Source organism: Nematostella vectensis, chromosome 3 (assembly GCF_932526225.1).
Source record: "Nematostella vectensis chromosome 3, jaNemVect1.1, whole genome shotgun sequence".
Classification (NCBI taxonomy): domain Eukaryota; kingdom Metazoa; phylum Cnidaria; class Anthozoa; order Actiniaria; family Edwardsiidae; genus Nematostella; species Nematostella vectensis.
In genome coordinates, this window is record NC_064036.1 from 9,366,257 (window position 1) to 9,393,182 (window position 26,926).

General features: G+C 42.2%; 4 protein-coding genes across 5 annotated transcripts; 1 reads left to right on the forward strand and 3 right to left on the reverse strand.

The window, feature by feature from the left end:
* Positions 1–190: 190 nt before the first annotated feature.
* Positions 191–3,424, forward strand: LOC116618725. Of its 2 annotated transcripts, none has more exons than XM_048724731.1 (5): positions 191–361; positions 434–537; positions 1,031–1,515; positions 1,779–1,841; positions 3,129–3,424. In XM_048724731.1, the coding sequence occupies exons 1-5, from the start codon at positions 283–285 to the stop codon at positions 3,205–3,207; spliced, it is 810 nt and encodes a 269-aa protein (XP_048580688.1). In that variant the 5' UTR covers positions 191–282; the 3' UTR covers positions 3,208–3,424. The 2 variants fall into 2 exon arrangements, with proteins under 2 accessions (XP_048580688.1, XP_048580689.1); XM_048724732.1 differs by having other exon boundaries at positions 437–537.
* Positions 3,249–20,107, reverse strand: LOC5513243 (chloride channel protein 2). The gene is made up of 25 exons (XM_048724730.1): positions 19,928–20,107; positions 18,555–18,702; positions 17,573–17,701; positions 17,036–17,161; positions 16,435–16,520; positions 16,287–16,334; positions 14,825–14,902; positions 14,675–14,753; positions 13,799–13,924; positions 13,351–13,435; positions 13,160–13,267; positions 12,839–12,923; positions 11,284–11,439; positions 10,829–10,898; positions 10,591–10,701; positions 10,182–10,279; positions 9,998–10,107; positions 7,799–7,932; positions 7,456–7,609; positions 7,209–7,272; positions 6,574–6,678; positions 6,410–6,451; positions 4,526–4,630; positions 4,276–4,362; positions 3,249–4,208 (listed from the first exon to the last, which is right to left on the reverse strand). Exons 1-25 carry the CDS (start codon positions 19,961–19,963, stop codon positions 4,038–4,040), a joined length of 2,541 nt encoding a protein of 846 aa, XP_048580687.1. The 5' UTR covers positions 19,964–20,107; the 3' UTR covers positions 3,249–4,037.
* Positions 20,108–22,308: 2,201 nt separating this feature from the next.
* LOC5513215 (membrane progestin receptor gamma-B) lies at positions 22,309–24,068 on the reverse strand. Its single transcript, XM_001633487.3, has one exon. It carries the CDS (start codon positions 23,846–23,848, stop codon positions 22,700–22,702), a length of 1,149 nt encoding a protein of 382 aa, XP_001633537.2. The 5' UTR covers positions 23,849–24,068; the 3' UTR covers positions 22,309–22,699.
* A 998-nt stretch (positions 24,069–25,066) lies between these two features.
* Positions 25,067–26,664, reverse strand: LOC116618736. Its single transcript, XM_032382793.2, has 2 exons — positions 26,187–26,664; positions 25,067–25,879 (listed from the first exon to the last, which is right to left on the reverse strand). The coding sequence occupies exons 1-2, from the start codon at positions 26,254–26,256 to the stop codon at positions 25,155–25,157; spliced, it is 795 nt and encodes a 264-aa protein (XP_032238684.2). The 5' UTR covers positions 26,257–26,664; the 3' UTR covers positions 25,067–25,154.
* Between the last annotated feature and the right edge of the window lie 262 nt (positions 26,665–26,926).

Here is a 26,926-nt window from a genome sequence, read left to right on the forward strand (position 1 = left end):
ACGTCTATTGAGAACCAAAATGCCGTTGAATGTGTGCTTGCGTTAGACAAACATAAATCATTCCTTGGAATATGACTTTCCTGGATGCACGCGCAGTCTGGACTGGAGAGGGAAATTTGGAAATTTACTTTTTCCCACCAATGCACTGCGCGCGCGAGATCTTCCTTCACGTGTTTGATGACGTCACAATGTGGTATCAATAGCTTTCCCGGCGCATGGGGAGGTGTTGACTACTCGACACCTCCCTGAAGCAATGATTTCACGAAGCAATTAATCATATCGATGTTTTATTCTTATCCGGGTTTTACCCACCCGTCTTCTCTGGAGGCGCCGGGGACGGAATCAGTTAACTCGTCTATTGGTGAGTGCTTGTATTCCGCCGTTTTCAAGATATTCTCAGAACAATCAACTTGAGTTTGAATCTACTTTTCAGAAGAAGAACTTGGTGGGGCACAGTTGGTCGTCAATGTCTACCTCTTGTTCGTTCTAATTGTTCTGACGATCGTCTTTTTTAACTTATCGTTTGAGGATCATCAAGTGAGTATCCAGGGATTGAGAAGCCGGTTTACACGTACATTATACGTCAAAAGAGTTTTATTGTGCTAAACCCTTACCAAGTAGCACTGTACCTGTACCGTAAACGTGAAGGCTTCGCGCGCAGAAATATAAGCGTAGGGTCGTGAAACTTTCTTAATTCAATCGCTTATTAGTGCGCCATTGATAATATTTGTATAAAAAGCGCAACAAATTCCACGCAAGCGATACAAACATACGCACGGTTGCTACTTGACTGGGTGATTGAAACTCGGAAGGTTTCCAAAGTAAATATTGTTTAAGGACATGATGTGTATGCTTAGTTGAGAAACACTCATGTTTGCAAAATGACATTGTCTCCTCTTTTAATCCCCGCAAAAGAAGATAAAGGAAATGCATTGCATTGCTTGGCCGAGACATACTTTGTTAAAAAGTAATCGCTCTGATGAAATTCCTCTCATTTGCATGTTTGTTTTACATTTCCTACTTATTTCAGCAAAGGGCGGTAGCTCGACGCCACGCCAGGCAGAAGACATTGCGTGATAACTATAGGCGCAACCTTGCCATCTGGAATGCGAGTCAAACGGGTCTACAGACCCTTAGTACTACGCGCGCGGGATTCTTTTCTTCTTGGCCACGTGATGCCAAGCGATCACCTAGCGACTCTGCACTACAGGTCCACGCACTAACACGTGCATCTCGCAACCAGCTCGTCATCCATCGTAGCAGCAGTGTGCAGAACTTCGCTGATCTCGAGTACTTAGGCAGGACTAGAGGCCTGGACTTCCGCTCGCGCGCGGAGGCGATTTCGTTTCTGAGATCTCCGCACGTCCGTACGTTCCGTGTTGGTCCCGGGCAGAGGTGGAGGGAGGTTTGCCCGCTCTGCCATCAAAGTATCCACGAACTGCAAGATAGGGTGGACGTGGCGCAACGACCGGCGATCACATATCAAGAGAAAACGGACAAGAAGAAGATCTGGAGGTAAAGAGTTTTTCATAGTGGAAATTGTTAAAGGGACAATCGCACGAGTTTACGGTTCACAATCTCCGATTATTTTTAAATATTTTAAATAAATAATAATTTTAAATAAATTTTAACGAGTAAAGGCAAAGCAAGAGTTGTTTTGTAAGAGGTTTACACCCTGTCCTCAGGCATTCTTAATTTCCTTTTGGTGATTGCTGAACAAAAAACTGTTCTAAACTTTGAACTAAAAACATTTCCTGTGTTTTTATTTCTTCACAAAGGCGAAGAATCCTTCTAGCTGGCTCTGGTATTGTGGTGGCTTATGGAATTTACAGGATATTAAGGTAAAACATACGATCCACTTGTGACTTGAACATCCCACAAAACGTCGAGACATTGACAAGCAAAATTTAGATGCACGAAAACAAAGGAATGTGCTGTGAGCCGTATTTCCATTAGGCTTCGTAGGATTATTTTTATATCATCACCACTTCCCCTTCCCTCCTTCTGATGGTACATCCCTCATCTTTCCCTTCCTCCCTCTGACGGTACATCCCTCATCTCCCCTCCCCTCCCTTTGTTGGTACAACCCTCATCTCCCCCTTCCCTCCCTTTGCTGGTACATCCCTTATCCTCCCCTTCCCTCCCTCTGTCGACACATCCCTAATCCCCCCCTTCCTTCCCTCTGACAATACATCCCTTATCTCCTCCTTCCCTCTCTCTGACGGTACATCCATTATCTTCCCCTTCCCTTCCTCTGACGGTACATCCCTTATCTTCCCCTTCCCTCTCTCTAACGGTACATCCCTTATCTTCCACTTCCCTCTGACGGTACATCCCTTATCTCCTCCTTCCCTCTGACGGAACTTCCCTTATCTTCCCCTTCCCTCTGACGGTACATCCCTTATCTCCTCCTTCCCTTCCTCTGACGGTACATCCCTTATCTTTGACGGTACATCCCTTATCTCCCCCTCCCCTACCTTTGCCGGTGAATCCCTTATCTCCTCCTTCCCTCTCTCTGACGGTACATCCCTTATCTCCTCCTTCCCTCTCTCTGACGGTACATCCCTTATCTCTCCCTTTGTTGGTACATCCCTTATCTTCCCCTTCCCTCCCTCTGACGGTACATCCCTTATCTTCCCCTTTCCTCTCTCTGACAGTACATCCCTTATCTCCTCCTTCCCTCCCTCTGACGGTACATCCCTTAGCTCCCCCTCCCCTACTCTGACGGTACACCCCTTATCTTCCCCTTCCCTCCCTCTGACGGTACATCCCTTATCTTCCCCTTCCCTCTGACGGTACATCCCTTATCTCCTCCTTCCCTCTGACGGTACATCCCTCACCTTCCCCTCCTTCTGACGGTACATCCCTTATCTTCCACCTTCCCTTCCTCTGACGGTACATCCCTTATCTCCTCCTTCCCTCCCTCTGACGGTACATCCCTTATCTCCCCCTCCCCTACCTTTGTCGGTGAATCCCTTATCTCCTCCTTCCCTCTCTCTGACGGTACATCCCTTATCTTCCCCTTCCTTCTCTCTGACGGTACAACCTTTATCTTTCCTTCCCTCCCTTTGATGGTAAGTCCTTTATCTTCCCCCCTTCCTTTGACGGTACATCCTTTATGTTAACAGGTACAAAGGATTATGGGAAGTAAGGCGTGTCGCGACGGCACAATGGCTCCAGGCGAACATCCCGAAAATTAACAAATAATAATATGGCATCCACTAAAATCTACGTACAGAACCAATCGACACAATAAATATTTTTTAATCAAATAAAGCGCTTTCATTTGACTATCCTACATTTTTTTGTTATTATAAGAAGTGAAATATGTTTTGCATTATATTTAATATTTCAATGGAAGTTAATATTTCCCAATCATGTCAAATAACAAGAGTATAAAAATAAATGTTTAATGTACAGTTAATAGTCTATCCCTCACCCACGATAAAGAACTAGGAGACCTTATCACATGGCAAAGCGGCATCATCACATGGCAAGGCGTCCTTATCACGTGGCAAGGCGGCCTTATCACATGGCAAGGCGGCCTTATCACGTGGCAAGGCGGCCTTATCACATGGCAAGGCGGCCTTATCACGTGGCAAGGCGGCCTTATCACATGGCAAGGCATCCTTATCACGTGGCAAGGCGGCTTTATCAAATTGCAAGGCGGCCTTATCACGTGGCAAGGTCATCGAGGTTATGAGTTGAAGCATGGCCGCTGACTACATGAATGCTCAACGTTCATGACAACACACACAACACCTCGGCATCGATCACGTATCGTTACAGTATGACATCTAGTGCGCCATCAGCAAACCAATCCATGTTTTCAACCACTCGTTATTACACGGATAACTTTGTGTGAAAGAACTATGTGAAATGGTAATTTCCAACATGACAAGCAACAAGTATCACACCACTTTCTGTGCCACTCATTCTGTTTTCTTAGATATAGCGGCGCGTTTAATTCAACATCCTCCTAGAAGTATGTAATAGCCCCAATGGATATGGTAAGCGACCAAGTATTGGCAGTCGACTTATATTTCCTGCGCATCCTGGACTGGACGGTTTGTCGGGGTTTTTACTTTAGGCTCTAACATTATATCCTGAGCATCCCTTTGGGAGAATTCGAGATTAGCAGGTCCTTGTTTGGTGTTATTGACATCTGCGGAATCCAAGTACTTTTCGCCCTCGATAGCCAGGCGAAGCTGCAATCACGAGTGGCATGTCAGCGGATAGTGGCAAAAGGGAATGCGCGCAGATAACGTAACGTACCTCTTTCAAGGAGACGACGCCAGACAGTCTACCAAGAGTTGTGACGTAAGCGTGGGAAAGATTGAGGAGAGCGAACAGCTTGTGGACCTGCGGAAACAGCACACATGAGTAGCCCGAGAGGGAGTGGGGGCGAGGAAAGAGAGGCTAGGGCGGAACAAGGAACGCCTGGGAGGGAATGGAGTGGGAGGGTAGATGTGTGAGAAGGGGAGTTGTAGACAAGGGGAGAGGGAGTGGGGGGTAGGCGGAGTACCTTGAGAAGCGAGGTCCTCTCCACAAGCTGGAAGGGGGCTGGGTCTATCTGGCATGCGTTGAAGTCAATCGGCTTCTGCATGATTTCTCGCTCCCACTGAGCATGCTGTTGAAATCAGGTAAGCAAGGTAAAACATCATATATACATAACATAACAACATATACAATAGAAAACGAAAGCTTATAAGATATTAAAATCATAACAAACAAGGAGATCTAGGTAACCTCCAAAACATGTATATGAAATGATACCACTAGTGTATCATTACGCTTCTCCTAATAAGCTAAGGAAGTAACGAACCTTGTTCTACATTATTTGCATCTCCTAATAAGCTAAGGAAGTAACGAACCTTGTTCTACACTATTTGCATCTCTTAATAAGCTAAGGAAGTAACGAACCTTGTTCTACACTATTTGCATCTCTTAATAAGCTAAGGAAGTAACGAACCTTGTTCTACACTCTTTGTATCTCTTAATAAGCTAAGGAAGTAACGAACCTTGTTCTACACTATTTGCATCTCTTAATAAGCTAAGGAAGTAACGAACCTTGTTCTACACTATTTGCATCTCTTAATAAGCTAAGGAAGTAACGAACCTTGTTCTACATTATTTACATCTCTTAATAAGCTAAGGAAGTAACGAACCTTGTTCTACACTATTTGCATCTCCTAATAAGCTAAGGGAGTAACGAACCTTGTTCTACACTGTTTGCATTTCCTAATAAGCTAAGGAAGTAACGAACCTTGTTCTACACTCTTTGCATCTCCTAATAAGCTAAGGAAGTAACGAACCTTGTTCTACACCATTTGCATCTCCTAATAAGCTAAGGAAGTAACGAACCTTGTTCTACATTATTTGCATCTCTTACTAAGCTAAGGAAGTAACGAACCTTGTTCTACACTATTTGCATCTCTTAATAAGCTAAGGAAGTAACGAACCTTGTTCTACAGTGTTTGCATTTCCTAATAAGCTAAGGAAGTAACGAACCTTGTTCTACACTCTTTGCATCTCTTAATAAGCTAAGGAAGTAACGAACCTTGTTCTACACTGTTTGCATCTCCTAATAAGCTAAGGAAGTAACGAACCTTGTTCTACACTCTTTGCATCTCTTAATAAGCTAAGGAAGTAACGAACCTTGTTATACATTATTTGCATCTCTTAATAAGCTAAGGAAGTAACGAACCTTGTTCTACACTATTTGCATCTCCTAATAAGCTAAGGAAGTAACGAACCTTGTTCTACACTATTTGCATCTCCTAATAAGCTAAGGAAGTAACGAACCTTGTTCTACATTATTTGCATCTCTTAATAAGCTAAGGAAGTAACGAACCTTGTTCTACACTATTCGCATCTCTTAATAAGCTAAGGAAGTAACGAACCTTGTTCTACATTATTTGCATCTCCTAATAAGCTAAGGAAGTAACGAACCTTGTTCTACACTCTTTGCATCTCCTAATAAGCTAAGGAAGTAACGAACCTTGTTCTACATTATTTGCATCTCCTAATAAGCTAAGGAAGTAACGAACCTTGTTCTACATTATTTGCATCTCTTAATAAGCTAAGGAAATAACGAACCATGTTCTACACTATTTGCATCTCTTAATAAGCTAAGGAAGTAACGAACCTTGTTCTACATTATTTGCATCTCTTAATAAGCTAAGGAAGTAACGAACCTTGTTCTACACTATTTGCATCTCTTAATAAGCTAAGGAAGTAACGAACCTTGTTCTACATTATTTGCATCTCTTAATAAGCTAAGGAAGTAACGAACATCGCTCTACACTCTGCATCTCCTAATTCTACAATCTGGTATTTTATAATAAACAACTTTAGTATTTTATAATAACCCAACAAGTGTCATTTAATAGCTCATTCAAATACGCACCTGGTCTGTGGGACTGTCACGATCGGTGGAGTTGGAAATTTTCTAAGAAACAAAACCATTTTACATGAGGCGCGACAGATTAGGCTGAATGACAATATAAGCCAAGAAATGTTTAGGAGAGAATTCGTTAGAACTTTGACCAGCCCACGGCCATGTCGGCATACCTCCAAGTCACTGATATTGCCGCTGCCAAACAGCTTGTGAAGTCGTTGGGGGACTGGGATCTTGCCCATTAATGACGAACGCTTGGCATCTTTCGCCTCCCTTGACTGCAAGCACCAGGTTCAAATTTTGAGGAAATTTGGGTTACATGTATATGGGGTAAATACCCCTTCCCAACCCTATCTTGTACCCTATCTTCTAACCTCGCCTATCGGTCCGGAGATTTGAGCTCGCACTTGTAACGCTATCGCACTAGTACTCAATGATTCACACCCACACCCAACCCAATCTTGTACCCCCTCGCTAACTTCGCCTATCGGTCCGGAGATTTGAGCTCGCACTTGTAACGCTATCGCACTAGTACTCAATGATTCACACCCACACCCAACCCAATCTTGTACCCCCTCGTAACCTCGCCTATCGGTCCGGAGATTTGAGCTCGCACTTGTAACGCTATCGCACTAGTACTCAATGATTCACACCCACACTCAACCCAATCTTGTACCTCCTCGCTATCCTCGCCTATCGGTCCGGAGATTTGAGCTCGCACTTGTAACGCTATCGCACTAGTACTTAATGATTCACACCCACACCCAACCCAATCTCGCACCCCTCCCCCCTAAATAACCACGCCTACCTGTACAGAGATTTGAGCCTCCACTTGTAATACTGCAGCACCAGTATTAGACGATTCACTTGGCCTGAACAATAGAAATCACAATTTCTTAATCAGACTGGATTTTTGAAGTATAGCATGGGTTTTGAGACACGCTTCCCAGGTGGGATGCACATTTAGGATGGAGCTAAAACTGAAAATGATGGCTGTTGGGGCTCAAATAGAAGATTAAGGGTGATGTGTAGTGGCGTTGCAGCATGTCACTCACTCAAGTGCGGTTGTAGAGTCAGGTGAGTCTGGGCGGCTGCATAAGGCATCCTCACTCTCGGCGCGGCTACTGGCTTGCAAGGCTCGGTTAACATGCTGGTTTAGTAGTGACATTAGCTGAGGCCTTTGGATGGAGCCAAGGAGGATCATAGAATCTAAGATAAAGATAAATACAATATATTTTTAAGTACAGAGATTAATTTTTTTAGGAATTATTGAGGTTTAGGTTGGACACTAAATGTCAGAACAAAACATTATGTAAAAATCTGTCTTTCTAGCTGTGATAAATGGTGGTCCTGTTTAGCGCCTTTGACTAATCGGTCTTGCAGGGCGTTAGTAGGTACCTGGTGCATCTACAAGAGGGTAGGACCTATGCGTGGACTTGTCCAGAATCATTTTCAGCTCTGCATATGTTGACTGGTAGGTAATGTAGTATAGATTTGTCTTCATGATATCAGCTACCATTAAGTTGTACACACTGGAAACATCAAGAGGGGTCAATCAGTATATAAAAAAAATCATCATGTTGTACATTAAGGTACTCAAAACTTAAAAAGACGTGACATCACGCCACTGCTGGCCTGGGCACCATTTTCAGTGACACAGAAACCCACACTTCAATGACAGTGCTTACACGGCAACCCACACTTGAGTGACAGTGCTTACACGGCAACCCACACTTGAGCGACAGTGCTTACACGGCAACCCACACTTGAGTGACAGTGCTTACACAGCAACCCACACTTGAGTGACAGTGCTTACACGGCAACCCACACTTGAGTGACAGTGCTTACACAGCAACCCACACTTCAATGACAGTGCTTACACGGCAACCCACACTTGAGTGACAGTGCTTACACGGCAACCCACACTTCAATGACAGTGCTTACACGGCAACCCACACTTGAGTGACAGTGCTTACACAGCAACCCACACTTGAGTGACAGTGCTTACACGGCAACCCACACTTGAGTGACAATGCTTACACGGCAACCCACACTTGAGTGACAGTGCTTACACGGCAACCCACACTTGAGTGACAGTGCTTACACAGCAACCCACACTTGAGTGACAGTGCTTACACGGCAACCCACACTTGAGTGACAGTGCTTACACGGCAACCCACACTTGAGTGACAATGCTTACACAGCAACCCACACTTGAGCGACAGTGCTTACACGGCAACCCACACTTGAGCGACAGTGCTTACACAGCAACCCACACTTGAGTGACAGTGCTTACACGGCAACCCACACTTGAGTGACAGTGCTTACACAGCAACCCACACTTGAGTGACAGTGCTTACACGGCAACCCACACTTCAGCGACAGTGCTTACACAGCAACCCACACTTGAGTGACAGTGCTTACACGGCAACCCACACTTGAGTGACAATGCTTACACGGCAACCCACACTTGAGTGACAGTGCTTACACGGCAACCCACACTTGAGTGACAATGCTTACACGGCAACCCACACTTGAGTGACAATGCTTACACGGCAACCCACACTTGAGTGACAGTGCTTACACGGCAACCCACACTTGAGTGACAGTGCTTACACGGCAACCCACACTTGAGCGACAGTGCTTACACGGCAACCCACACTTGAGTGACAATGCTTACACGGCAACCCACACTTGAGTGACAGTGCTTACACGGCAACCCACACTTGAGTGACAGTGCTTACACAGCAACCCACACTTGAGTGACAGTGCTTACACGGCAACCCACACTTGAGTGACAGTGCTTACACGGCAACCCACACTTGAGTGACAATGCTTACACAGCAACCCACACTTGAGTGACAGTGCTTACACGGCAACCCACACTTGAGTGACAGTGCTTACACGGCAACACACACTTCAGCGACAGTGCTTACACGGCAACCCACACTTGAGTGACAATGCTTACACGGCAACCCACACTTGAGTGACAGTGCTTACACGGCAACCCACACTTGAGTGACAGTGCTTACACAGCAACCCACACTTGAGTGACAGTGCATACACGGCAACCCACACTTGAGTGACAGTGCTTACACGGCAACCCACACTTGAGTGACAGTGCTTACACAGCAACCCACACTTCAATGACAATGCTTACACGGCAACCCACACTTCAATGACAGTGCTTACACGGCAACCCACACTTGAGTGACAGTGCTTACACGGCAACCCACACTTGAGTGACAGTGCTTACACGGCAACCCACACTTGAGTGACAGTGCTTACACGGCAACCCACACTTGAGACAGTGCTTACACGGCAACCCACACTTGAGCGACAGTGCTTACACGCAACCCACACTTGAGTGACAGTGCTTACACGGCAACCCACACTTGAGTGACAGTGCTTACACGGCAACCCACACTTGAGTGACAGTGCTTACACGGCAACCCACACTTCAGATTGCAAAATGTGTGGAGCTGTCTGTATCAAGATTGGCAGGATTCTCAGTTGCATTTGAAAAACATACCATCTACCATTACTACCATTTTTTGTTTGCAATGTTCACCATAGTAAGAGTACAGCTTAACTTACTTTGTCTTCGTGACATCTGGAAGATATGGCAAAGACTTGATTTGTATAATACTGTCATAAAACGAGGGCTGAAGCCACTGCGCTATAGCATTAGCAATCAGTACTGCTATCTACAATATAAAATACCAGAACCTGATGAACAAATGAACAAAGGAAAAAGCAAGTTACGTTTGCTATGGCCTACCATGACAGGAAGAATATGGGCAATCTGTCCTGTAAGCTCAAACACGATGACAGAGGTAGAAATGGTGTGAGTCACAGCGCCAGACATGGCTGCTGCACCTAATGAGATACAAGGAAATAGACTGTAGGTATGTATCACAGATTTTATGGGGTTTTTGTCAGAAGTAGACTGTAGGTATGTATCACATTTTTCATGGGCTTTGTCGATGATAGACCCTAGGTACCTCACAGATTTCATGGGTTTGTCAGCAATAGATTGAAGGTATGTTACTGCAATGATAATGTAAAGACCATAATGAACCTTAGTGACCATTCTTGAGACATTGCCAACAGTCAATCATCCAACGTTGTATACCCTACATTTATAGCTACATAACAAATAATTTAGCGAACAACTTATTTTCACTTACCAACAACTGCATAACCGCCAGGTACTACTGGGAAGACAACATCACCAGAACGCACGCCGTCAGGAAACCATGTAGCCATGGCTTCCCCTACCAGCCGGCCAAAGGCAGCACCTGAACACATAACGTATAGATTTAGGCACTGACTAAAAGCGGGTGTTACAGGTGGCACCCTGTCACACAACAGGTGTCACGCAAACAACTGGGGTATTGGATGTGTTACACAGATATCATTACTCACCAATAACAAAAACTGGGAAGAACACTCCAGCAGGTATAGGCAGAGCCACAGCAACTGCAGACATAATAAACTACAAGGAAGAAAACGTTAGGGAGTCAGCAAAAGCTGCTGACAAGTCTTGTGGTGAGGTTTGCTTGAATTCTGTACCAGCCTTTATCCCCCCTTATATAACAAAATCCCCTTTAATAACAGTATGTAACCTGCAATGCTGTACCTTAACAATCACATACATACTGTGTCGAACCTAGCTACCCCTCTCCCATTTTGAAACCACAATCCCTCCAGCCCCCACCCTCACACTTCTATCTACCCCACTTTTGTGACGACTCTGCCACTCCTGCACCGCATTTCATGATATAAAGTATATTGAGCAGTCTGCATAGCATCGAAACTGATGGGTTTTTGTCACACAAAGAGTATAGGGTGACAAATATGGGTTGAATGAGGAACAGCACCTTAAGGACAATGAAGATAACCAAGGTGACGTAAATGTTAGTGTTGGCGCCATCCCAATGTTGCAAGACTTCAATATCAGATGCGTCTTTAGACGTCCTGGCCACTGACCATGTTGTATTGGAGAAGAGTTCATTCAAGGCTGCCTTCTGAGTAAGCTTTAAAACAGTAAAAGGACTACCATGACTAACTACTGTAAGGTAACACAGGTTATCCTTTAGACTATGATATAGTCATAGGTCTTTTAGGCAACTAACTTGGGGATGGAAAACTGGGGTTGTTTTCAGAGCTGGGGCTCATTTCTCGAAGCACCCAAGAATTCTCGGGTCCTTAAATTTAAAAAGCTGGCTAATTCCTATAAAATTTATGGTATTCAAATGTGTTAAAATATCAACAAACATGGTATTTTCTCACAAAGATTCATGTGAAGAATGATTCTCTTTATAGATTTTGATCTTTCCCGAATTTCTCGGGCCAAAAGTCACATGGCTTAAAATAAGAAAGTTCTCGGGACCTCTCAGTCACCCGAGACTTTTCAGGTAAATTTTTTCCCTCTGCAAAACTTTGAAAATAGCCCTTTAGAGTGTAATCATTTGGAATATGAACCAAGAGGAAGTTCAAACTGTTCTAAAACATTAAAGCGGTTCTCAAAAAGGAAAACATGCCAAAAGAGCAAAATGCAAAATAAAGTTTTCAGGCCTGTGAATTCTCGGGTGTTTCGAGAAACAGGCGCCTTGTCGACTAGGATAATGCCCATTCTCAAATAGCCAGTGATATAAACAATTAAACAATAGATATTGATTTCTTACATAAAAGCCTATAAAAATACAAAAGCTGTAGAGGTTTTGTTTCTATCCTGTTTTGTTGAATTACTCTAATTGGCCCCCCTAAATACTCTAATTAAGCAATGGAAGTTCATCTCTGTTGCTTTCTTTGGGTTAGAATATGATGATCAATTGATGTTTTGAACACTAAACTCTTGCTTGCATCTTAAATACAATGGAAACCCTTACAAGAGTATAGAATCATTGAGTTTCTGTGGCAACTAAACCAGGGCTTTAAAATAATGGTATAACTAGAAAGACTACAGACAAGCTGTAGACAAACTAGATAGTAGGCGTGGTGTAGACAACACAGAGGTGTACATTGTACTTTTTCAACCTCGTGTTGATTTAAAGCTTTAGAATAATGGTCATTATCGATGCTGGTTGCTCACAAGAACAGTTGCTCAGAGAGCTATGAGATAAATAGCACTGCACAGCCTTCTGAAAATCAGCCGGCTGCCAGCTTTATATATCGCCTTCAAGAGAGAACATATATTATTTTGTTTTGGTATTGACAAGGAGAAAGAACCCCCCACCACCACCCCCCAAACCCATAATGACTTGCTCCCAAAAATCTTTTTAAGAATGCTGACTACGCCTGTTAAAAGTTTACACATAACTTCTTAGAACTCACTAGAATCTAAAGTTCAAAGATCAGAAATTGCTTGATGGACCTGCTAAATGAAAAGTGAACTCCTGTAGGGTTTTATCAAGGAGTTTACTGAACTATTACCTGGCCTGCCATGAATTGGCCAAGCCCTTTGGGGTAAGTGATAGTAGCAATCACAAATGTCACTATAGCTGGGTAGATAAAACGGCTGAAAGAAAATTATGACAGTAAATATTAGGTACAATTAGATGATAACAGCTGTACCATACACAATAAATTCACTATATATAATGGAAATCTTTAAAAAATTGTCTAATGGAATTTTAATTACGAAGTTGGACAGCACTTGAAATTATGAAAGTGCCTGTCGGTTACATAGAGGGTGGAGTCCATTATATGTACGTGCATTGTACTTAAAAACTGGTCCAGTTTTTCAGCACTTACTTGCTTTGAAGGAATCTTGCTACTTTGGTATTTCTGTACAGTCTGTGCAAGTCCACTATTTTACGATGTGTGTAGACAAATAATGCTCCACCAAACCCACAAACAATCCTGAACATACCAAACAAAATGAAACAGAATGAATAATGGTATACCATAATACAAAATAAGAATAATTGACAAGATAGACCTACCCTATCAAGGCAAATGCAATAAACTCCTCAATATCAAATGGGAAGTCTACTCTGAAATTTGTCTTGAAGAGGGCAGTGATGGTCTCTGGAACACAAATCAAAATACGAAATGTTAAACTGCTATAGATTTACGTTAGTCTGCAATCCATAATATATAGGTATAATTAAGCAGGGTTCCCTTTAAGAGGGTCTTTAATAACTTTTGACGTATGCTTCCAGTTAGACATTTTGGAAGGGCAAAATAAGAAAGATACACCTGATTGGCATAAATTTCACTAGCCAATCAGTGTAGCAAAAAAAAGTAGCAGTTCGCTTTGTTAGGTTTCATAATCTAAACTGTGATATTTGCATCCTAATTGACTAACTTTCTGTAAACTTTGTCATGGTTTCCATGAGAGTTGTTGTCATGGTAGTGGGCATGGCAAGCTTCAAGACTCGCCATTATTACCTTCTTCTTGGATGAAGACTGCAAGTAATCTGAACGCAAAGGCTCCACACACAGCAGCAAAGAAGCCTCTCCAGTAGTTCCTTACAGCAAAATAGGTGGAAGTTACCTCTATGCTGAACAAGACACCTATGAAACCAAACAGCAAATGCTAGCCCATTATCACTGCAGCTGAACACCTAACAAAATAAAGACCATTTTATGACTTTTTAAAACCTAGAATTTCAAACTTTAATACCAGAGTGTAGTTTAACAAATATAACAAAAAAGGCACAACCCAAAAATATCCACCAGATTATAATCTTTGCTGAAATAATCCTAAACATTTCTCTGGAACCATTATCACACTCCCCTTAATCCATTCTTTTTAAGGCTTTAAAAAGCCTCTGTCGGCCGCCATTTTGTCATCCTAGCAAAGTATCAAGAGAAAGAAAGCATCCACTTCCATCGGCCGATTTGGCAAAGCTGTTGTGATATTTTTTTATTGAACTGGGTAAACAAAGCATAATACTTTATTTTTGGTGGTTATTTTGAGATTTCTTCTCATAATTTGTCTTTTGGTTGAAAACAATAACAAAGGTGTGTTAGACAATGGCTCTTTAAAAACATGAAAACCTGCAGCAACCATGAAGGCAATAAAATATTTAATAACAGTGTTTTGGAAGACAGCTGTTATTGTTAGCAGAGTGTCAACCATCTTTTTACAAATGAGACACAGCACCCCAAAAGGTACTTATTTTACAGAGATGACATCTTGCACAACAATTTTTTAAATCCCTGTTTTACTATCCAGAGTTACTTTACATATGGCAGATACAGTAGGTGTTTGTTTACCAGGGAGCTCGTAACTGCATACAACTATTTTTTTTATATACATACCTCCAATAGGAGAGCCAAAACAGCTGGAGACCCCTACAGCACAAGCAGCTCCTAACATTTCGGTGTTCCTCGATTCATTCTTGCATTAAATAAAAACACTTTGAGATCAGCTGTTATACCAATGTTGCTGTATTTTGACTTTATACTTACGGTGTAAATTCCCTTGAATGAAATAAGAAACTTTCCCAGTGAGCGAGACACCATGCTTGCAATATGCACAAAGGGACCCTAGGGAGGGGGGAACATATGAGACACCATGTTAGCAATGGGCACAAAGGGACCCTAGGAACGGGGAACATGTGAGACACTATGTTAGCAATGGGCACGAAGGGACCCTAGGAACGGGGAACATGTGAGACACTATGTTAGCAATGGGCACGAAGGGACCCTAGGGAGGAGGGACATGTGAGACACTATGTTAGCAATGGGCACAAGGGGGACCTAGGGAGGGGGGGGGACATGTGAGACACTATGTTAGCAATGGGCACAAGGGGGACCTAGGGAGGGGGGGGACATGTGAGACACTATGTTAGCAATGGGCACAAAGGGACCCTAGGAACGGGGAACATGTGAGACACTATGTTAGCAATGGGCACGAAGGGACCCTAGGGAGGAGGGGACATGTGAGACACTATGTTAGCAATGGGCACAAGGGGGACCTAGGGAGGGGGGGGACATGTGAGACACTATGTTAGCAATGGGCACAAGGGGGACCTAGGGAGGGGGGGGACATGTGAGACACTATGTTAGCAATGGGCACAAGGGGGACCTAGGGAGGGGGGGACATGTGAGACACTATGTTAGCAATGGGCACAAGGGGGACCTATGTGAGACACTATGTTAGCAATGGGCACAAAGGGACCCTAGGGAGGGGGGGACATATGAGACACTGTGTAAGCAATGTGCACAAAGGGACCCTAGGGAGGGGGGGACATATGAGACACCATATTAGCAATGTGCACAAAGTGCATAGTTTGGCATGATGGTATGTGTTTTGTCTTTCAAGCAAGAGGGCAATACAATTACTCAACATTTCACTTTATTTCATTGACAAAAGGATCCAAGGGAGGGGGGACAGATGAGTAAGACATGTAAGGGCCTTTTGTTGAAAAAAGAGCTGGCAGAGGGACATATGGATGGACATATGGATGGACATATGGATGGACATATGGATGGACATATGGATGGACATACGGATGGACATATGGATGGACATACGGATGGACATATGGATGGACATATGGATGGACATACAGATGGACATATGGATGGACATACGGATGGACATATGGATGGACATATGGATGGACATATGGATGGACATATATGGATGGACAGGTGGATGGACATATGGATGGACATATGGATGGACATATGGATGGACATATGGATGGACATATGGATGGACATATGGATGGACATATGGATGGACATATGGATGGACATATGGATGGACAGGTGGATGGACAGGTGGATGGACAGGTGGATGGACATATGGATGGACATATGGATGGACATATGGATGGACAGGTGGACAAACACATAGTGTACACATTACAGACACAGAGACAGAAACATTTTATTATTACTCAAAAAAACAAACATAACAAACCTCTTTCCCAATAGGTATCCCACTTCCTAGTGCTGTTAAAAGACCAACCTTAAATAAACAAAATCAAAAAAGAGAAGGTAAGTAAGTAAGGAATGAGATCTGCTACACATTTTAGGCAGCCTCCATTGTAAATTAATTATATGCTCACCACTTTGGCAATAAGAGTTCTGAGTGAGAGATATCTGGACAGCACTGTGCCTCTAAGGATAACCTTCATTTCAGGGATACCAGAACCTGGATACACAAGCAAACAAATAAATAAATGACCAGACAAACAAACAAATAAATAAATAACCAGATACAGTATATTTACCTGCGTATAAGACGCACCCGCATATAAGACACACCCAGAATTTTTAGCTCAAAAAAGTAAAAAAAAATCAAAATTCAATAGAACCATAAAGAACAATAACATGACTGTCTTTTATTTTTGGCATCAGCTTATGTTTGAAAATCACCATTGGTTTCAACTTCGTTCCATCCAAATTATAAAAAGTCGCATTCCCCATGTAAGATGACTCTAATTTTAAAGGTCATTTTGGAGTGAAAGAGTGTGGCTTATACATCGGTAAACAAACAAACAAACAAACAAATAACCAGACAAACAAACAAATAAATAGATCGGGCAAACAAACAAAAACTGTGTTTCTGCTTAATGTAGGTTTTATACATACTGTTTTACTGGAACAGCTTAAAATCACTGTACACTGTGCTCTAAGCATGTTAACACTGTGTTCAGTCACCCTTACCTATTGCATGGGGTGACACAAGGTGCGTGAACCCCACAGAGAAGGTGATTAGCACCAGCGGAAAGAGCACCCATACCAGATATTGTACCATGACGTGGTCAGACAACCCAAACAGCCAGATATGTGCTGGGGAAACAGATGATGAAAGTAAAATGGTCGGGTAAACACTAGGGAAACAGATCAAGTAAATTATAGCTTCCCAAAAGCCAGATATGTGCTAGGAAAACAGATCAAGTAAATTGAGATACTGTACAGATACAGATACTGTATGCACTAGGAAGCAAATGAAGCAAATACAACATGTAAAAATTGTATGGGCGATTCAAATTTACAACACATAATTGAACATGGTATAAAGTACTGTTGCTTTGCTTGTGACTCTGTGCCATAAACTGGTTATGAAGATTGCAATATTGTTGACAATCATGGGAAAATTTCAGCAATACTTTGCCATCCTTGCAGTATGTATTTTAATTGGCTCAAGTGGTTATTTTTCCTTATAGAATTCAACAAAGAGTGTTTCACTCATTGATCTACCTGTCTGACATTTGTCGATAGCCAAGTCCAGGGCGAAACTGATGAGGGCCATAATGATGCCTAATAATAGTAGAAACACCCAGTCGCTGCCTAGCCTTATCCAGCATGGCCTAAATCTCCTTAAAAACCCTGGGAAGCACAGCAAAAACAGGTGTAAAATAAGTAATAATGACAAAATATTAAGTAGAGATAGCTTTTTCCAGGCCTTTTGCTAAGTGGCACCTGTTAAATATAGTTAAACACTAAGTTCCACTATAAAAGGGAAAGCTCCTCCCACCCCTGGGCTAAAAAACAATCAGTTATAAATCAGCCGTCTAAGAGTCAACATGTCAGGACAATTGCTCTGAGCACTAAATTCAAATTTCATATTCTAATCCAAATAAAATATCATTCCTAGTGTTGTCTATCGAAAATGGTTCCATTTATAAGAAAATAATGCTATACCAAGCTGTGTGCGCTACAAGCATTTTCATCACAGCACAAGAATAAATTAGGCAGAAGCGTTAGATTATGGAAAGCGCAAAATTTAAAATTTCGAACTGAAAACCTGAGTGGACAACAAATCACTAATTTATCAATCTCTTAACATAACTTGTTACCTGTGCAAAAATAGTTATATTCCAGCCAACTGAGGCTCAGAGATAAGCAATTTTACAGGAGACTGCTAGCTTGGCAGTGTTATGATTATAATTGCAAATTTGAGCCAGAGGGTGGGAGGAGCTTTCCCTTTTATAGCCAAACCTCTTGTTTAAAAAAGTGTACAGTAAGTATAAGTACTATTTAAGAAAAGGCGCAGAAGAAAATTGTGTCCTTATACAACAACAAAATTGTTTTAGTGAACAGCATGCATATTCAAAATTTAATATTTGTGTATGTGCTTTGACATCAAATTTAATCATAAACTTTTTGCAGCATGTTTCTTTTCAGAGAGATATGTTTTCCTAACATTGCTTAGTAACCTTTGGGATAATTGCATCCTTACGTTTGATTGTTCCTAGTCTTGATGCATCATAGGATTTCAGGTCTGAGTCATCGTCCTCTTCTTTATCTTTCTTCTTGTCCTTCCTTAGTCTGGATGCTTGGTCTTTGGCGTACTCCTGGAGCTGTGTGGTCATGAACTGACCGTACATCTAAAAAGACATATAATAGAAAATGCCTTCTATTAACCATATCAATCAATCAGAGAAAAAGTTATTTAAGTTTTCAAGGTTTATATCCTGAAGTTATTTGTGTTTCTGGGGATGCAGGAGCTGCTAGTCTCAAATTATCTTCTTTTGTGCATTTTTGGTCATTCATAGCTCATATTGGCCGAGTGCATCGGCTATAGGGGAACTCACGGGCTCAAGACTTTGAGGCCCCATAAGTCTCTGAGCAACCAAACTAACAAGGACAATAAGATATTTAATATACAGCTTTTGGAGAAAGTTTTTCATAGTATTGATACCAAAGGCTAGGTACAGCGGGCGGGCTGTGAAAAAACTCAAAACATGGGGTTTTTGGTTGGTTTTTTAAAATGTAAATTCAACCCAAAAATAGCCAGGGGTCAATGTGTTAAAAAGAAAACAGATGAAATAGCAAAATGCAAAACTCCAATCACTGGTAAGTTCAATAAGACAGTTAAAACAGAAAATACAAAACACATAACTTGTTACTTTTACTAATTGGAGTCATTTCACACATTCTAATAAAATTGACAAGTTTTCATTCAAAATAGTAAATGCTTATAGTGAAGTGAGAACAGCTTTATTGTGAACACATAATGTGAGTGATTCAGTTTATTTCAAAGCAGGGACTTACAATTGAAAAAATTAACAATGGCATCAAAACGAAATAAAAAAGTGTCTAATATGACTACGTTGCTACCACTTCATGTTGTTTCTATGGCTATCTCGGTTACTCGAGTGGATTCTTAGCTGCCTGCTAAGTCAAGGACTTTTAAAGGTTTGGTCTGTAATTAATCAGGCTGTAGAAAATAAAATCATAATATTCCAAAAAAATATTACTCTAACACTAATACTTAGGATTTCAACAATGTTTATAATTTTGAAGTCTTTCTTTGAATCATACTGTAGAAATTGTCATATAATAGTACTACTTATGTCCTATAGTACAGATTGTCATTTTACGCACACCTCGATGATGTACAAACTGTTGTTATGTCACGTCACGAATATTATCACACACAATAACAAAATTACATCTAACACACCATAAATGATATGACATACCGCTAAAGTATCCAGGGGATCAAAGATGAACTGTATCATTATACAGAACTGATTATTTATAAGTACAACAACAACCAGTCACATAACTTAGTTCTAAATATTCCTTCCCTCGCCCCAGTGTACATACCAAAGTCTGCTCATAGCCGTATGAAGTATCTCCCATGATGCTAGCAGTACTAAGCGGCCGTCTTGTGAACTTGTTTGTAGTTTAATCAGGGGAATCCGTCCGAAATTCTGCCATGATTTGCACCGACGTATTCCAACATGGCGGCCGAACACGGAACTCTTCCAAAACACACACCGCTGACCAGGGGGTCTTTTTTTTAGGGGGATGGAGAAGGAGGGGGGGGGGGGGGGTGTATATACAGCCCCTAAAGCTCACAAAAGCCATCTTTTAGGGGAATAGTTCCGTGGACACAGTCAGAAACAGTTATCGCATAAGAATAACATTTTGTGTCATATCACCAGGGCTACGCCGTCATCAATTTGCGTGAATAAGTAAAACCTGAGTCTCTAGTTGGTCATGCTAATTGAAGTAATTGGGGCGATATATCATATTCTTAGTGTACTAAGGGGGAGACTATGGATTCTGCAGAATCAGAGAGTAAAAGTGTCATTAAATATCAAGGGGGGGCACCTTCTAGGTACACCCGCAGTGACGGGATCCAACGGCCAGTATAAAGTTCTTCTAAAGGAGGAGATCAACGAGAACAGATAGCCCTAGGAAAGATCCATAAACAATTTTGAAAATAATTACTGAAAATAATGTGTCTGTAATAAATCACCAACAGATTTATATGAGGTTTCAACCGCTTTATTATAATAAAGCTCTTATTTGCTTTCTGTACATTCTATTAGTTGTTATCCATAAATTAGCTTATTGCATCCTGGAGCAGGTTATATCATCTTTATCCCGTTTTAATTTCTAAAAACGCTGATCATTTAGCTGCTGTAACGGGAGCTTTTTGCTTACTAGGAACTCGTATAAAAGCGACATACCCTAAAACAAAGGAGAGTTGCGCGCATGATCCATTTTAACACCAGAAGTCATAATAAGATTCCAGGGGACATAGCAAAAAAATAACATGAAATTTTCCAATTCTCAATATATAAGCTCAAGATTCCGCATACAAGGAGTTCCTCTGACCAAAAGCTTACTTCCGAATTTTAAAGAAATTTTGAAGATATGAAATTTAGATATAAGCGAGCAAAGTTGGCTTAATTTCTGATCAGAGCCCGACTTCTCCCTAAAACCGAAGAGAATTAATACTTTGAACATTTGAAAATTGCACTTCAAGCCTCATATCGCGAAGACGAATCCATTAGAAAAAATACTTTTTGATATGTTGGTTTACCTATCAACGGGACCTCTATGCAAAAATTCAAACTTGCCGAAGTTAACCAGACTTTATTTGAGAAAACTTGCCTTTTTTTTTTGCTCTTCATTCCAGGGTACTTTTTAACAATTTTGCTATGATGGCCATAGCTGAGTTGATAACAAAAGTGACATGGCAACAAAAAAGGGGGCAATTGAAGAGAGCCTGCTTGAGCTTGTAGCAAGCAACAGGAAAATTACTGATTTCTTGTTTAAACCCATGAGCAAGTAAGTTGATCACAGATCAGGGGCTAACCTCCACAGGGCTCCCACCATTCTCGTTCCCAGAGCTCCACAGTCAGGAGGACAGGACACTCGCAAAATGTGAGATGAGGTGCGCACCTCAACGGTGCAGTCACGATATATCAGATGAAATGCGCACTTATCCATAGCGTACCCACAGATAAATTACTAAGATGAGGGGGGGGGGGGGGGGGGATATGCATAAAGGGAGTGGGGAGGGTAGTGGTTGGGATGGGGTGCATTATAGTTTGCAAGACCGTTTTCACGATGTTGCGCGCGCATCCACAATGCCACAGACTGGCGGGCCACCGCTGATCTAAAATGGCGTACAAAGTGGAGTTCACAGAAGAAGCTTTAGAAAAAGTTGCCAAAGTGCTTCTTTTGCAGAGTTTTGGCGCTTAAGTCAAATTCCCCTTTGTCCACATCATTTTGGATCAGCATGGCCCGCCAGTTTGGCGCTTAAGTTAAATTCCCCTTTGTCCACATCATTTTGGATCAGCATGGCCCGCCATTTTGGCGCTTAAATTAAATTCCCCTTTGTCCACATCATTTTGGATCAGCATGGCCCGCCAGTTTGGCGCTGTTAAATTCCCCTTTGTCCACATCATTTTGGATCAGCATGGCCCGCCAGTCTGTGGCATGAGACGCGCGCGCAACATCGTGAAAACGGTCTATTGTCAATAATTCTAGGTAGCCACAATTAAAACCCTTGGGCCAAAAGTTTTCAATAACCATATATCATCTCTGAATCTATTTCCTAGTGACTCGTAAAAAACCAGGGAGGGAGGGCTTGAAGGGATCTGCTTAAGTTTTCATTTTTTTCTTTATGTATCGACGGTGAACACACGCCTCTTATCTTCTGTCTATCAAACTACAAAATTTATCCGCCATCAGAATTCAATATCTTTATTTCTATTCGAATTTGTATTATCAGGAAGCTGTTATCGCCGGGGTCTATAATATTATCAGTGAGTCGATCAAAATATGTCCTACTAAAACATTAATAAAATAAAAACTTTTACAAAACCATTAGATACCATAATGACTTTGAAGATACCATAAAAGCCCAATCCATGCATTATAAAAATATATATCGCTTTTAAGACGTCTTTATATAAAATCTTAGCCGAGAAACATGCATTGCTTTTTCTTTCCCTTTACAACTTACATCTTTACATAAAACTTTGGGCCCACGATACGACCTTGTAACTCTTCTTATTTTTAAAGTTTTAAAGCAGTTAAGATTTTGCCAGAATGCCTATATCATAGATTGACTATTCGTTAGCTTGTTTTCTTCTCATAATTCCCCTCTCTCCGGTAGATGACAGTATACTGTGTCCCCCCTACGTACTCGTCAGCGCCCTGGTCTTGCTGTAGGAACCGATAGATAAACACCCACGTGATTATCCCTCCACTCAGTAGCACTACCAGCAACATACCAAACGTGGTGACCACGGTAGGCTGCGCAGGAAGCTTCGAGAGGAGCTCCGCGCGATTTGTCATGTCCAGTGAGACCGCCAGAAACGCGTAATAGTTCCCGAAGATTGTCACAATATGGAGAAAATGGTGGCTGTGGCCGAAAAAATCGAACACTCCGGGCATCCAGCGTTCCGGTATCTTGGCAGCGTAAGTGATTCCGGATATTCCATAGCATAGCCAGTGTCGGTAGAAGAGAGTGACGGCTATTGCATTGCAGTCGGTTGCCATGGTGCAGTGATTGATGCGCGCCACAAATGGCCATGTATCGTAAAGGATCTTGATCAGATTGGGTCCGGCGCGAAGCAGAAACCGGAAGTCTCGCAGATAGTGTCTAGACAAGCAGGAAAGAGCCACGTTAACGACTGACAGAAACGCCGAGATGCCGAGATACAAGTGCGGAGAGTCGAAAATGAACAGAGTTTTCCCTGAGGGTCTAGAGTAGAAGTAGAACGCTTGAGCGGCGGTGAGCGTAAAAACACTTATAGCAGCGTAGTCGAGGTAAAAGCAGATATGTCGACACTCCTCCGACAGGCAGCAAAACAGATGAGCTCCAGCGCTCGATATGAAAACTAGGCAAATCCCGAACGCGAAACACATGAGCGGGTAGCCTGTGGGGCCGAAAGTAAACCCAACGCCCAATGCCTGGAACTTGTAGTAGAAATACACTGCGAAGGCGATAAAGGCGATGAGATGACTCCAGATGTTTATGGTCTCGTTGTGCAGCGAGAAAGCTGTGACAAGGCACTGCCTTAGCGAAAAATTCCCGGGGTTACGGTAACCAGAGAGGATAAAAGGCTCGTGGTAGCTAGGTGGTAACTCGTGTACGAAGCGTAAGCCTTTTCGTCCCGACAAAGCGCCTTTAGTACCGTCAAAAGGCCATTGCTGGTTGCGGTTGACGTCGTGATGTTTTCCATTCTGATGCGCGTCGCCGTTAGACTCTTTACAGCTCATTTAGTCTTGACTTGAATGCTGTATCCGTTCTTTATCGACTAGACTTTTTGTAGTTGTCTTTTATCAGAGTTATCAAAGTCGATCTGCAGGCTTTAGAGGTTTGGGAATCCTGCGACTGGTGTGGTTGATCTTGCTCCTCAAAAACCAGAGATCGCTTTGAAAGATTCAAACTCAATCAAGCGCAAATTCCCAGCCTAGATTTTTCCGTTCCATCACTCAATTTATGCGAATCGCAAGTGATTATCGAAGCGTTTCAGATCTGTGGGGCATAATTAGCACTCTCTGACTGTTGCCATTAAAGAAAGCTTGACTTGTTTATTATATGTGACTAACAAATAGTTTGTTTGTGTGGAGATTAAGAAATAAAATATATCGTGATATCGTGTTTTAATTGAAGAAAAGTCAAACTTATTTGAGTTTTTTTACACATATGATATTTGATTTATCAAGCTTTGACATATAAATGCGTGATTGGAAATATATTTTTGTCACATGTTCTCAGAGATAAAACCATATTTTTGGCGTGTAAGTGATATAACAGCATAAATAATGCTTTTCTGCGTGTGCTATAACAAATTCAATTTAAAACAGAGCTAAGGTATTCATCACACAAATACAAAAGCTATCCGTTCATTGGTTATCGTGAAATATTCAGCTTTGATGGACATTTGGCTAAGACAACACTTAAGCAACTATAGTCGTGCCAAATCACATGTCCCTAACGTTTTTCTCAGGTCCGTAGCCAGGGTTTTGAGCAGGGTTAATTTGCCAATTTAGCGGACCATTTAGGGCAGCTCTCGCCCTAGTACTTAATTTTTTCTTCATTAGAGCGGACCCTCTACTCGAGTGGGGGCTCTCCCAAGACACAACCCCCCCCCCCCCCCCCCATGTCGTTTAATGTTGTACCTATCTGCTAAAATTTTTTCCGGGGTGGGAGGGGGGAGGGGTTGGGGGAGTGAGTTCTCTGATAAAAATCTGACCACCCTCGAATAAAAAAAGGGATTTTCTTTATGCCTTTGCAGTATCTCAACGGGACGTTTCTTGTCGGATTTGGCTACATACCAGAGTGATCTAGCTTACACTTTATAGTTTTGTCTACAAATAGCACGTCTATTGAGAACCGAAAGTTGACCTTCGGCCGTTGTGGGGAGAGGGGGGGGGGCGTTCGCACCCCCTGCACCCCACCTGGGTACGGTCCTGATGAAACAGTGAATTTGAAGGTTTGCTATCTAATTATCCCCCACTTCTAAAAAAAACTAGTTTAGACTATATTAAGTAGTGTCATGTGACCGTTGATCACGTGGTGTCATGTAGTCTTGGATCGTCTCTTAGCTGGTCCCAGGCCCTCTGCCACGTGCTCGACCCCTCTCTCTTCTTCAAGGCGCATATTGTGCAGGAATCGAGTCACCTTCTCGTCAACGTACAGCTCATGGGACTCCACTTCCGGTATGCTGCCGCAGACTGGAGACTCGTCTGTTATCGGGTTTACGTTGTAGAAGTCACGTGTTGCTGAATATAAAGGCATTTTGATGGGCGTCAGCGGTCTTGCTATTCGCGGGCTTACGGTTGAGTGTATACTTGGGTACCTCTCGGTGCTTGAGAAAGGCGTCCCAGGTCTTAACTTCCTCTTAAAGTAATACGAGAATTCCTCGTACTTAGAGTTAGTACTAGATTTACCTTCCATAAACAAAGGACATGAGCACGTTCGGAATACTCGGTGCTGTGCTGTGCTGAATTTAGCGGAAGTATAGCGAATCCCGGTAGCAAGACGTGCGCTTTGCGAGGGACTGCGTTGGAGTGACTCGGAATTCGTCCGCCTACGGCTGATGAAAGGACTACTGCTCAGACATGACACACTACTTGCGCTTCTTACACGCATGCTCAGTTGCTGCCGACCGAGAAGAGGCGGGGTTGACTCTGCTTTTAACTTTGCGACTGGAACCCGCTTGGTTTGAGGGGAGAGGGGGTGGGGCGAAGGTGGTCTCCGTGGAATGTGATCCTCTACGCAAACGGCATTCATACTTTTAGAATCTGAAGTCAAAGAAGTATCAAACGAGTTGCAATCGAGATGTTTTCCCCCTAAATGTGAACTAAAGCGATGCCCTAAAAGTTTATCTGGACACCTATAACAACTATAACAAAAACTATGTAAATAAATATTTTTTAAAAACCAAGTAGTTGAAACCAAAAGTAATATTTAAAAATCCCTTGTCTCTCCAAATCACTAATATGCCATTTTTAAAGAAAATTTCTCCGTTTAGTTGCCGAGCGGAGGTTGTTATCAACTTGGTTGACAGGTCTAGGGTCTATGGACAGATGGAACAGGCGATACTCATACCTTGTTTTCTCGCTGTTAGTACGTTTGTTTGTGTCTCCTGCGTCTCTGGAACTCTAGGTAAATCACTCATTCTTGCTTTCGCTTCATCTCTAGCTGTTCCGACAAACTGTCCAACAAAAGCGCCCAAAGCAGATGCTATTAATCATAAGCCGAAGGAACTCCTAAAACGTCCGTCTCTAATGGATTGGTTGTTTTAGCCTGAGGTTGTGGAAACACCTTGAAATACAGCAGACCTTTCCCACAGCTATCGGTTTATGCATCAAACCCTGATAGTCACAACAATATTTCTCTCCTTTTGCCGATTCGCTCAATCCGCGTATGCTAACACTTGGTTTTTGTTTTTCTAGCGGTTAGTACTGACTTTACTTAGTCCTCGGCATCCATACAAGCCATATGCAGCAAATTGTACAACTCTTTTGTAAAAATAGTATTTCCCATATTGCTCTCACGTGATATTTACAAACAAACAAACGGAAGAATAGTTTTAATTCTTTCTCATTAAATCATCGGAAAACAATGAAAAAACGATGCTTGTCAAACAAGGTGTAAAACCGCAGAAATACATATTTTGCAAAACGAGACTTTTTAGCGCTAATGATCTGACAATGCGCATTGCGTAACCTTTCCCGTTAATGTTAACGAGTAAGCAAGTAAAATTAACATATGGAGAAAAATCGAACTTTGAAGGGGAGACTACAGGGGACTCCGCAAATTTGTAACCACCAAAAGGCAGAGCTAGG